Source organism: Suncus etruscus, chromosome 7 (assembly GCF_024139225.1).
Source record: "Suncus etruscus isolate mSunEtr1 chromosome 7, mSunEtr1.pri.cur, whole genome shotgun sequence".
Taxonomy (NCBI): Eukaryota; Metazoa; Chordata; class Mammalia; order Eulipotyphla; family Soricidae; genus Suncus; species Suncus etruscus.
Genome location: NC_064854.1, coordinates 95,464,519 through 95,478,186, shown reverse-complemented (window position 1 = coordinate 95,478,186; position 13,668 = coordinate 95,464,519). Strand labels below are relative to the sequence as shown.

Here is a 13,668-nt window from a genome sequence, read left to right as displayed (position 1 = left end):
CTTCATTATAAACTGAATGCGGTTTTCCCTTTTAAACGTGGATAACAACAAAACTTTAAACAGGTCAAACAGAGTAGACAATTATTAATTTTATCAAGGTACTTAAAAAGTTTTCTTGTAATATCTTAACGGTTACATCCTATTCATTCAGCACTGTTGCTATGTATATAGTCATGATACACATTTATTACAAAGCATCAGTTTCTAAAAGTCTATGTAAAGACTGCTTCAATTCATAGCAGAATGGGGGTGTTAGGAATCCTCTAAGACACTGATGAGAGGAGAGAAAAGTGAATTAACACTTTTCTTCTCAGGTTCCACACAATCAGTAGCAGCAGAGCTGTCATGTGAACTCGATTTAATCTAATGATTTTCCCAACAAAATGCTTCTTCTGTCTGGTACATTTTCTCCTAAGAAATAAGAGCCACTATCACTCAAAAAAAAAAAACCAAAAAACTCGTATTTATTCTCTATGCCTATATATTTTTAACGAAAGACCAACAACTGTATCCAGGATCAAAAACCAAGCTGCCTCTACAGAAAAAAAAATCCCCCAAACAGTAATTTGTTGAACAAGCCAGGATTCCTGTAGTTAGCAGTAAGCCTGCTAAAAGCATCAAAAGAAGTTATATCTCATTTAGGTAATCCTTTAACAGTAAGTTCTGTTTATTTTTTTTTAGTACAGATCCTTTCTAGCCACCAAAGAAGAAGAGAGAGCAATCACCCTAATAGAAGAAAGCAAAGTTTCACGCGCTGCTTTTATGCATACACCCCTCCATATTCTGGGGGGGAAAAGCAAGCGACTTTGGGAACAGGAAAGAAACTAGAGGAATTGCCATGTTCCCGGGTGCACAAAAGCTCTTGTGCCTCACACAGGCATTGGCTTGCAGGGGCGTCTGCAACCCCCCTCCGACCTCGCGCGAGCCCCCTCTGCTCCTTGCAGCGAGCGGGAGTCCCGGGGCAAGCGAGCATCTGCGCCGAGCCCCGCGCCCCTCGGCCCCCCGCGCAGCCCCGCCAGGCCCGGCCGCGCTCCCAGCCCGCACCCCCGGGGCTCCTACCTTTCCGCCGGAAGAAGGACATGGTGGGGCCCGGGTCGGGGCGGAGGGCGCGGGGGGACTGTTGCGGGGAGGGCCCGGCTCCCCTCATTCAGCAGCCAGCCCGGACTTCCGGGTGCACCGCGGCCTCCACACTAGCCCGAAAAGCTCCCCTCCTTCCGGGTGCAGGCCCCGCTGCCTTCTGGAGATGCCCCGGCAGCACCTGCCGCCATATTATCAACAAGCCGCCCGCCTGGAGTTCCGGTCCTTCCCCGCGCGAGGCTTCACGGGAGGCCGACGGCAGGCCACGCCCCCGGCACGCCCCCTCCGGCCTGTGGGGGCGGAGCGAGCGCGGCCCGGGCACGTGACCCTGCGCCTGCGGCCTGCTTTCTGTGCCTGCCTCCGACCCTCTCAGAGTCACGCCTAAGCCTGCTGGAGGGAACCTGTCACCTGTCGTGTCTTTTACCGCCTCTGGGTTCTAGTTTTAACTGCTACAATCCTGCAGAGGAGAAGCATGGCAAAATGCTTTTTTTTTTTTTTTTTTTTTTGTTTGTTCTTTTTTTGGTTTGGTTTCTTGGGGTTTTTTTTTTTGTTTGTTTCTTTTTTTGGTTTTTGGTTTTGGGGTCACACCAGGCAGCGCTCAGGGCTTCCTCCTGGCTTTTCTACATTCAGAAATCGCTCCTGGCAGGCTTGGGGACCATATGGGACGCCGAATTCGAACCACCATCCTTCTGCATGCAAGGCAAACACCCTATCTCCATGCTATCTCTCCAGCCCTTTTTTGTTTCTTTGATATCAGCAGGGGCCTTTTTGTGACAGATGTGAAAACAAACCCTGAGAGGAGGCCTCTTGTTCAAGATTCATCAGTTCTATCAGTGTTGTGACAATTTCTACAAGAATCCTCCTCTTGGGCCGGAGTGGTTAAGGCACTTGCCTTGCATGTGCACCCCATAGGGTCCGCTGAGCACTGCCAGGTGTGACCCCAAAACCAACAAAGACAAAAACAAGGATCCTGGTCTTTTCAACGTGTCATTGTAAATAACATAAATGTTGCTAGCAAGTAAACATTTTCCTATGTTATTCAAAATAAACTGATATTAAAGTTGACTGTGTTGCAGGTCTTAGTAGGAGGAAAAAATTACCTGCTCAAGGTCGTGAGCAGGATGTAAAGTTCGGGTTACACAGCTGACATCCTCCAGTACCCAAAAGCAAGCTGCTCCCCTGGGTAAGGATAGTGTCATCAGGAGCAAGAGAGGCTGGCTGAGATGCTGCAAGTTCTGGAATGTACTGTACCCTCTACTTAAACTAGTGCTGATGATGCAGGCAAATGGGGATAGTGGGGAGTTGCTGTAAATAGACAAACTGAGGCACCACTAGAGGAGGTTGGATTGGATACTCCTCAGATAAGAAACTATAGGAAAATCTAAAGGTTATGTTCAGAATATGACAGGGCCATCTAGAGTCCAGAGCTTTCCTTGTTTCGATGCCCAATTTAAGTATTTAGAGAACTCCAGATCAAGACAATTTGGAGAAATTGTATATTCCGACTCCCAAAGTATTCTCTGCTTTTTCTTTTTTTACCATTCTTTTTTTGTTTGTTTGCTTTTGGTTTTGGGTCACACCCGGCAGCGCTCAGGGGTTACTCCTGGCTCTGTGCTCAGAAATCTCTCCTGGCAGACTCAGAGAACCATACGGGATGCTGAGATTCCAACCACCATCCTTCTGCATGCAAGGCAAATGCCCTACCTCCATGCTATCTCTCTGGCCCCTTTTAACCATTCTTGAGAAGCCCATTTCTCCTTTGAACATGTGTGTGTCTTCTCTCCCTGTTTCCCTCTCTCCATTCCCAGCTCCCAATCTCTCTAAATTTCTTTAAACAAAACTATTTTGAATCACTATTTTGTCTCCTGAAATTCTTTTCTACAAGGGAAGGCTAGGACTGATTTTTCTATTTGTTTGTTTTTTGGGCCACACCCAGTGATGCTCTGTGCTCAGAAATAGCTCCTGACTTGGGGAACCATATGAGATGCCAGGGATCAAACCCGCATACATCGTAGGTCAGCTGCATGCAAGGCAAATGCCCTACTCCGGCCCCAGGACTGATTTTTCTATTATTGTTTTAATTTCTTTAGATAGGGCCGGAGCGATAGCACAACAATTAGGGTGTTTGCCTTACATACAGCCAACCCAACCAGGTTCAATCCCTGGTATCCCATAAGGTCTTGCAAGCTTGTCAGGAGTATCCCCTGAATGGCACTTGGTGTGGCCCCAAAAGCAAAAAAAAAAAAAAAAAAAGAAAAAATGGACTACAAAGTTGTTCATGATGCAGTTGTTTCTGACAATCAATGGCCAACATCAATCTCAATCTCACTATTAGTGTAACATTCCCACATTCCCTACTCCATTGTCCCCAGTTTCCCATTCACCCCCTAACCTGCCCTCTTGGCAGGCACAAACTATTTTCTATTGCTTATTACAACTAAATAGTAATAAAATTATTGAAAAACTTTAATAAAAGGAAATAAAACACAAAGAAGGCAAATGGAAGTATTAAAACCTAGATCCATAAGGCTCAGTTCGTAATAATTGTCATATCTCTCAATGATATTACTAAAGTCATTGTAAAGGATTTACTGAGCTGCTGTTGGTGCTACTTGAGCTTTATGTGTAGCTGCTTAGACTCACTGAACTTGGTGATCTTCTATGCAACTTTGCCATCAAATTTACTGTGATCCTACTGGGCTAACACTATCCATTTTGAATTTTGAAGTGTGTGGTTGCTTGTGACAGATCTACAGATCTGGAACAAATTTGATGGTTTGGTAGTTTGATAGTTTGGTAGGTTAAGTTCTGGAGTTGAACCATTTCTGTCGGAGGATGTCAGGGATGGCTGCAGGCTGCTGGTCTTCTGGCAGAAAGGAAAATTTGCCTGGCCCTATTCAGAGAAGTTCCAGAGTTGTCAACCCAGACCATCATTTTCTTTTTTTCATGACTACTTTCTTTTCCTGCAAGGAGATTTACTCTCTCCATCCTGAGTTCAATATTCCTTAAAATCTCGGGTGGCAGGGAGCATCTCCCACACCACGCAAAACAAATAGACTCAGGCACAGCTCAGCAGCTGCTTGATGTGGCTTGTGGGGATACAAACATTTTTGTTGTGTAGGTGCTCATAGCAGACTTTATCAGTCCTAACTCATGCTAGCATTTCCTTAAGTGACTGAGATGAGTAAAACAGATAAGTTCAAGCACTGTTTTCTTGAGGCTGCCTCTCCAGTTCCCTACTATACAAGAAAGAATAATAGAAAGATGTCTGACTGTACTACTGCCCTCAGAAGAGAATACCTTTTTAGTTTTTTTTTTTTTTTGAGCCATACGTGGCAGTGCTCAAGGGTTACTACTAGCTCTGTGCTCAGAGGTCATTCCTAGCAGTGCTCAGGGGACCATATAGGATGTGGGGGATCAAACTTGGATCAACTTAGGTGCAAGGCAAACACTTCCACACTATTTTATCACTTTGGCCACCAAAGGTACCTTTGAAAACTAGCCTGAGTTCAGTGGGGATGTCTCCTTCCATTTGGGGGCAAATAAAACCTAAGAACATGCCCTCCTAGTCCTAGAAAGGGGAACTTAACTGAAATTGAGGAGAGCTGGAGTAGTGTTCAGTCTAAGTAAAATTCTCTGAAATTCTCAAAGGGACAAGAACCAAGAGATCTAATTCTGAGAAGGAGAACACCGTCTCTTCTGTCCTTTGGGAATTCAATCTCTTTGTCATCTGATTTGTCTTTGCTGACTATTAGTTGGCTTGAATTGAAAAGAGGAAACGCAAAAACATCCCTGAATCTAAGATATAGGAACATGGAGTGTGAGGAAGTCCTCTAGTTCCTTTAAATCTTAACCCTTGGGGCCGAAGAGATAGCACAGCAGTGTTTGCTTTGCAAGCAGCCGATCCAGGACCTAAGGTGGTTGGTTCGAATCCAGGAGTCCCATATGGTACCCAGTGCCTGCCAGGAGCTATTTCTGAGCAGATAGCCAGGGGTAACCCTGAACATCGCCAGGTGTGGCCCAAAAACAAAACAAAACAAACAAACAAACAAAAAATCTTAACCCTTCCCAGTTTTCTCAACTACGCATAGAATCAATAAGAAAGCATGTCTTAACCCACTCTCCAAAGGGATTGCTCCTCTTGAGCACCTCCTAGAAGAAATTCTAGACAGATGAATACATCCCAATCAGCTAATAATATAAACTATTATTCAGGAAGTTTTCTATATAAGTGCCCTATATCTAGAATCTCACCTAAATCTTTTTTTTTTATTTAAATTAAAGAAAATGTATCACATTGTTGACATAACTGATCATAATACATTTGTTTTGGGATGATGGAAAGCAAAGTTATTAAGAAATAGAAAGAGAAAAAAAGAAATAGAAAGAGAATAGAGAACTAAAAAAAATGGAAGGGGAGAGAATTCATTAGCAGTTATATTTGTGAAACTTCTTGTATCAGTTATAAAGGCATTACTACAATAGCCAAAGATTTAATATGCTCCCATTTTTTTCTCCAGAGATGGGAAATACATTAACAAATGTGTGTGAAGGGCAATTGTTGTTTGCATAAGGCACAGCAAAATATGGAAGAAATTGGAAATTAACACCTTTAGCTTAAAAAACAGGGAGATCTTATCCCCAAAGCACCTTGGCATAACACCAACTCAAGGCTCCAGGCATACTTGGTTGTCCAACCCCCTAGTCATTCTTGGTGGTCAGCTCTTCAGTCTCATAGTTGTTGCTGTCAGGTTTCTGTAGTTATAGATCCTGGTTTCTGTATAGGTCTTGTGTCGAAGATATGTTGTGTCTTCTGGTTCCGTCTCTCCATCACATTGTAGAGAATCCTGCCCTAAAAGCAGATTATTGCTGTTGCCTGGTTGTCAGGGTGATATAAGAACTGTTTTTGGAGTAAGTCAGTGCTATCTCACCTAAATCTTTTGTTTCTTCCCCTTCCTTGTTCCTTCCCCTTTCTCTCCACCTACATTGTAATGGTTGGATTGCTTACTAGGATCTCAAGGTTTCCTCTCTTTTTTCCTACAACTCCAGTAACTATCTGATACTCAAAGGTGCTCAGGGCTTACTCCCAGCTCTGTGCTCAGGGATCAGTCCTGGCAGGCTCAAGGGACCATATGGGGTGCTGAGGATTGACCTGGGTCAGCTACATGCAAAGCAAACACCCTATTCACTGTATTGTCACTCTGGTCCCAGCAACATGACTTGCCGATTTATTGGACAAGCATAAGAACATGAATGATAATTGCAGTACAGATGCCTTCTGACTTATCACTCATTAAAATGTTTATATGCTTAAGGAAACTTTAAAATGATTATGTTAAGCTTTTGATACTTGTTTATACACATCTGAATTAAGCTGAAACAACAAAAAATATATAAGAATATGGGGCCTGAGTGGTAGCACAGTGGTAGGGCGTTTGCCTTGCATACGGCTGACCCAGGATGGATGCAGGTTCAATCCCTGGCATCCTCAGATGGTCCCCCAAGCCAGAAGCGATCTCTAAGCACAGAGACCGGGGTAACCACTGAGCACTGCTGGATATGGCCCCCAAAAAACAAACAAAAAGAAAAGAATGTACATGAGTATTCTATTAACCTGAATATCTGGTTGTGGCAAATTGTTACTCTATTGCATTTTGAACTAATTTATTATGCAAAGCAAAATACACTTTTGCAAGAAGGAATTCCTGTAGTATGTTCCTAATTTTAAGAAAAAATGTGTACTCCTTATATATTAACTGTATAAATTACAAGAAATCAGTGAAGGAAGGATCATTGGTACAGCAGGTTAAGTGCTTTCCTTTTTGAAGCTGACACAGGTTTGATGCCCAACATCCCATATATCTCCCCCAAGCTCCACTAGGACTGATTTCTGAGTACAGAACCAAGAGTAATCCCCAAGACCACTATGACAATGATAGTTGGAAATGATCTGGGCAAGAACTGAGTGCTGAAAGGAGATAAAGTGCTATGCATATCCTTTCAGTAACAATATTGAAAGCACAGTATCTAATAGAATAAAAAGGAGATAGAGAGAAAGAGAGAGAGAGAGAGAGGAGAGAGAGAATGGCTGCCACAACAGCATGTGGGAGGAGGAAACCGGGGAATGTGCACTAGTGAAGTGTATTGGACACTGCATGAAATTCAATCATGAACAACGTTGTGACAATCTCATGGTGATTAAATTAAAGAAATTTTTCAAAATAAATAAAATTAGCTTATTCTAAAAGGAAAAAGGTAACCCCTGAGCATCACTAGGTATGCTCCACATCCTAAAATAAAATCAGTGAGTTTAAGTCATCAATTAACTCTTGAAGCAGGCAGGTAGTTGGGAGTAGGGGTAGGAGGCTAGGCATTGTATTCTTGGGAAGTAATAAAACCAAAATGTGATTTGAATAAGTTACTATGTCACTAGCTAAAAGCATTATTACCCTGACCCACTAGGATAAGAAGCTCTAGCTGGCACCAGCACAGTTCCAAAGGATGGGCCCCCTCAGAAGGAAGCTCTAGCAAGAACAAAGCGTTGTGATAAGAACATGAAAGGGGACCATCAAAAGTTTCAAATTCTTCACCTTAACATTACTATAGCAGTGGACTCTTATCTAGGTAGAAAGTTGAGGACAACTTGGGAGAAAACTTACAAAACCAACTTGCAATGTCAAGCAGAGTGCCTCCTGTTCTGGGAGGTGGCCTGCATCTCCACTCTCAGCTCTTTTCACCTCTGAAGTTCTCTCTTGAATGCATTGTTCTCTTTCTTCCTCTCCTTCCTCAGAATCTCTAAATAAAGCTGTTTTACTTCACTATTGTTTTCTCCTGAAATTCTTTTCTTTGAGGACAAGGTAGACAATGGATCCAAAAATCCTGGGTATTTAGCACTGACTTTCTTTTCCTGCAAAGAGCAATCTCTTGCTCCAGCTGACAGGTTCCAGAGAAATTGGGTGGCAGGGATCATTTCTCAAGCAGTGCAGAAAGAACAACTGGACTTCAGAGATAGCTTGATGGTTGCCTCCTGAGGCTGATGGATGTGAGGTCTGTACCATGTTGGATCTCCTAACAGACTTGTGTCAGTCCAGGATTTTTCCAGGTACTTGCTTGGTGATGAAAGTGGGTAGAAAGTGACTCTCTCTCTGAAAATATCATCTTGCCCTTCTCCCCACTTCACATAAGTCATCTGTAACAACCACCACAAAATATGTAAATAGAAATAATCTTTTTTTTTTGGAGTGGAGTGCAATACCTAGCACTGTTCAGATATCATTCCTGGTGGGGCTTGGAGAACAAGATGAGATGCTGGATATCCAATTCTGTACCCTACCCACTGTAATATTACTCTGGCCTAAGTTTATTATACTTGTAAACAATGTTTCATAGAAAATTAAATTTGGGACTGGACTATAGCACAGTGCATATGGTGCTTGCTGGTCACGTCAATCACTGGATTTAATCCCTGGCACTCCATATGGTCCTTGAACACAAATCCAAGAGTGAACTGAGCATCACTGAATGTGGCTCCAAAATAGAACAAAACAAAAATGTGGGGGCTAAAATCACTCATAATTCACATTAGCATTTTATTAGAGAGAATGACTTAGACAATTTGATACTGAGTGTGATGTCTAGTTTTATGTGACTGATCATTAGGCCCCAGATTAAACATTCTTTAAAATATAAATTATTATAATTTAGATACTATAATTATAGCACTAAATGTTATACCTAATAATACATTACCTATATAATATAGTAATATATCATTTATGTATTACTGCCTAAATATTATGTATGGTAATATTACCTAAATTTATAGTCTTAGGACGGTAATATAGTTTAGGTAATATGATATTTGGGGGGGTTTGGGGGGTTTGGGGGGGTCACACCCAGCAGCGCTCAGTGCTTACTCCTGACTCTACCCTCAGAAATCACTCCTGGGGGCCGGGCGGTGGCGCTAAAGGTAAGGTGCCTGCCTTACCTGCGCTACCCTAGGACGGACCACGGTTCGATCCCCCGGCGTCCCATATGGTCCCCCAAGCCAGGAGCGACTTCTGAGCGCATAGCCAGGAGTAACCCCTGAGCGTCACCGGGTGTGGCCCAAAAACCAAAAAAAAAAAAAAAAAAAAAAAAAAAAAAAAAGAAATCACTCCTGGCAGGCTTGGGGACCATATGGGATGCCGGGATTTGAACCACCATCCTTTTTCATGCAAGGCAAATGCCTTACCTCCACGTTATATCTCCGGCCCCCAGTAATATGATATTTAAACATATTGCTATACAAAGTTACTGAACAGAAGATACTATATTAATGCACAAAGTTATAGCACAGCACTACCACCAAACTCTACACCATGACTCTCTACCCCTATCTTTATGTCACCTCTAGTATGATCCTCCTTTCTCTCCACCTTTCCCTCCACTGTTTGTTGATTGACAATTCTAATTTTGGGTCGTATAGTTACTGACTTTATCATTATCAGTATGCTAGAGCCTCCACAGTGTATTTGTGCTATTTCCGGTCCATCTCATTCTTTACTTCAGCCTTTACAGCCCAACCTGATATTCTCAGGTCTATAATCCAGTGTCCAGGATTTGTTGTCAGATATTATCCACAGATTTGATTTTATTCTCTCTATATGAAGATGAACATATGAATGAGGTCAAATGTTATTTGTTCTTCTGACTTATTTTACTCAGTATGGTACTCTTGGGGCCAGAGAGATAGCATGGAGGTAAGGCATTTGCCTTGCATGCAGAAGGTCAGTGGCTCAAATCCTGGCATCCCATATGGTCCCCCGAGTCTGCCAGGAGCGATTTCTGAGCATAGAGGCAGTAGTAACCCCTGAGCGCTGCCGGGTGTGACCCAAAAACAAAACAAAACAAAACAAAACAAAAAAAATATATATGGTACTCTCCAGTTCTATCCAAGTTGCCATGAACTGCATGATTTTATCTCTTCTTACAGATGCACAATATTAATGATATATTAATAAATGTATGTAAATACACTATATAGTCTATGTTTATAAATATAAAAATACTTACCACAACTTCTTCATGCATTTATCTTTTATTTGACTTTTGGGTTATCTTCATATCTTCACAAAGATATGAAAAAAAATTTGGGGGGGGGGTCATACCCGGCAGTGATGGCTCTATGCTCAGAAATGGCTCCTGGCAGGCTCGGGGACCATACGGGATACCGGGATTCGAACCACCATTCTTCTGCATGCAAGGCAAACGCCTTACCTCCATGCTATCTCTCCGGCCCCAGATATGAAAATATTTTTATGAATTCATAGTTTGTGTTTTGGGGGTGGGTTCCCACAAGTGGAATAGCTGGTCATTGGGGAGCTTCATTCTTACATTTTGGAGAAGTCTTTATACTTGTTCCATTTTCTGTCTAAAGTAAAAAACATTCCTTCTATTAGTGAATGAGAGTTTCTTTTTAACCACATCCCCATCAACATTGATTGTTTCCAGTTTTACTTTCTGTGTGTGTACCCTTCTCAATGGCATGCAGTGAAAGCTCATTGTCTTAATTTGTTAAAAATTATTTATGTGTATTACCAGATTAAGAATTATTTCTGGGCAGGTCTGTGAAAATATTACTAGATATGATTGGCTTTTGAGTTATTCACTTTAGCAAAGTAGATTTCACACCCCAGCACAGGTTAGTATTCAATACATCAAGGACCTAAATAAAATAAAAAGCAGGGGAAGGAAGAATTTTTTCCCTTTTTTATTGCCTAACTGCTTAAACTGGAACATCTCATCTCCTGCCTTCAGACTGATATTTAAATCAGTTCCCCAATCCCAGGTCTTAAGACTCCAACTAATTGCTGTACTGACTTTCCTGAGTCTCTGATTTACAGACAATAAAGCATGGGACATAGCTTCTATAATCTTCCATAATCATATGAGCCAATCCCTAACAACAAATCAGTCACTCCTCCAATTCTCTGCCTACCCTTAATTCTGTTTCTCTGGAGAACTATGACACTGAGAGTGGCAGTTAATCTGACAGGGATAAGACTAAATTTGTCTCCAGGGCCAGAGCAATAGCAAATCAGTAGGGAGTTTGCCTTGCATATGGCCGATCCAGGACAGACCTGGTTCAATTCCCCAGTGTCCCATATGGTCCCCCTAGCCAGGAGCAAGTTCTGAGCGCATAGGGCCCAGGAGTAACCCCTGAGCATCACCGGATGTGGCCCAAAAACCGAAATAAATTAAATTAAATAAGTGTGTCTCCAGATGTTCTTTATCACATGTGTACATACAAACTATTTTTAGTCCTTTATAATAGAATTTCAGAAAAAAATAATTTTTTTTTTTTTTTTTTGGTTTTTGGGTCACACCCGGCGGTGCTCAGGGGTTACTCCTGGCTGTCTGCTCAGAAATAGCTCCTGGCAGGCACGGGGGACCATATGGGACACCGGGATTCGAACCAACCATCTTTGGTCCTGGATTGGCTGCTTGCAAGGCAAACGCCGCTGTGCTATCTCTCCGGTGACTTAATTTTTAAGTCAATGTCCAATGCCAATTGACAGAAGCTATTTTCATCTGAAATGGCAGTTAAAATTGTTTCACCGTGGTTATGTTCTTAGCAGTCAACCAACATCTACCATAATTTGAGTATTGCAGGGGTATATTCCAGTAAACAAAATGAAAAATAGAAAGGGAATCACCATCTACTTTTTTCTAATTTTTATTATAACACCAGGATTTCCAAGTTGTTTATAATATAATCATTTCAAGCATTAAATATTCTAACATCAATCCAACTACCAATGTGACCACCCCTTCACCAGTGTCCCCAATTTCCCAACCACCATCCTATCTTACCTCCATGCAGGCACAAATTTATTTCATATTTTTGTTACAACACAAAGGCAAATGGGATTATAAAAACTTATATCAGTAAGGGTCCATTTGAAATGATTGGGTTTCAGATACACAATGAATCAGGGCCAGTCCTACCACCAGTGTCGACCTTCCTCCACCAATATTCCCAGAGTGCATCCTATACCACCACTCTTTGCCCTCTGGCCTGCCAGTATAATAGGCCAATTTTAAGTTTAGATTATTATAGTTTGGGTTTCTTGATTCTATTGCTGTTGACTTTAACTTGTTTATTTAGTTCTGTTCTTTTTTTTTCTGGTTTTTGGGTCACACCAGCAGTGCTCAGGGGTTACTCCTGGCTCTATGCTCAGAAATCACCCCTGGCAGGTACAGGGGACCATGTCCTTTTTTATCGCCATCAATGCACCTGAGACCACTTGACCCCTGGCCTTCATTCTTTCTTTTTATTTCCCCTTCTTAATTTATATAAAAATGCATAAATATGGGTAAAACATAGTAATTTGTGTCTGTGTAAAAGGTGGGAGCTCCTATATAAAAGATAATAAAAAGGGTAGCAGGTTTTTGGTTTTTTTGGGGGGCGGGGTTGCCTAGGTACAGCAAAAGTTAGGGAAGATAGAAAGGAAAAAATGTTTGACCTAAAAACAGGGTGTCCCTACCCAAGAAGCATCCTGCCATAAGACCATCTACACCTCAAGGCATACTAAGTTGTCTAACCCCAAGTCTTTCTTCATGGTCCCAGGAAAAGTTCTCTTCAGTCACAGTTCTTGCAGTCAGGTTTCAATAACTAAAGATCTTGGTTTTTACACAGATCCTGTCAAAGTCAGGGTGTCATGGAGTGTTTTCTGGTTTCATCTCACCATTAAGTATTCTCACCATCTTTGAAAAGGTTTTTTTAGGGTTTGTTGTTGATCTTTGTCAGTACTTTGCAAATCCAAAATATCAGCCCTTTATCTGATGCATTGAGCACAAATATTTCCACTTTAATTTTAGTCCATGTTTCTTTTTATCAGAAGCTCTTTAATTTGATGTGGTCCCATTTACTTAAGGCTGTAAGCCTTTGCCAATGACATCATATCATTGAAGACAACTTTGAGGCTCAAATCTCATTCTTCCTATATTTTCTTCAATGTATTTTATAGAATCTGATCTGATTTCAAGGTCTTTGATCCCCTTTGAATTGACCTTTGTGTAAGGTATGAGAAGTGGATCCAGCTTTTGCTTTATTAATTTTGTGATTATTCAATTTTCCCAACACCATTTGATGAAGAGGGCATCTTCCTCCAGTTTTTTATATTCTCAGTTTTATTTAATGTATTTATTTTTGGTTTTAGGGTCACACCCAGTAGTGCTTAGGGGTTACTCCTGGCTCTGTGCTCAGAAATTGCTCCTGGCAGGCTCGGGGGACCATATGGGAAACTGGGAATAGAACCACCGTCTGTCCTATGTTGGCCATGTGCAAGGCAAATGCCCTACTGCTGTACTATCTCTCCAGACCCCTTGTTCTCAGACTTATTATAGAAAATTAGCTGACTGTAGAATAAGGGATTCCATACAACTTTTATTATTGAATATCCAAACTTCTTGAAGAATGCCCCCTTATTATTGACACCTGAATTTGTGTTGGATTGTGTTGAATCTGTGTAATACTTTAGGTTGACTGGTCATTTCGACAATATTGTTTCTTTTAGTCCATGAATATGGAATATTTTTTAATTTCCT

The 13,668-nt window shown here is 41.6% G+C and overlaps 1 protein-coding gene across 1 annotated transcript in view; it reads right to left on the bottom strand.

Moving 5' to 3' along the window:
• AKAP10 (A-kinase anchoring protein 10) overlaps positions 1-1,312 on the bottom strand; it is a 79,761-nt gene extending 78,449 nt beyond the window's left edge. The window contains exon 1 of the mRNA XM_049776851.1: positions 1,060-1,312. Coding sequence (XP_049632808.1) covers positions 1,060-1,147 — 88 coding nt within the window. The 5' untranslated portion in view covers positions 1,148-1,312. The remainder of the gene's footprint in view (positions 1-1,059) is intronic.
• Positions 1,313-13,668: the final 12,356 nt, after the last annotated feature.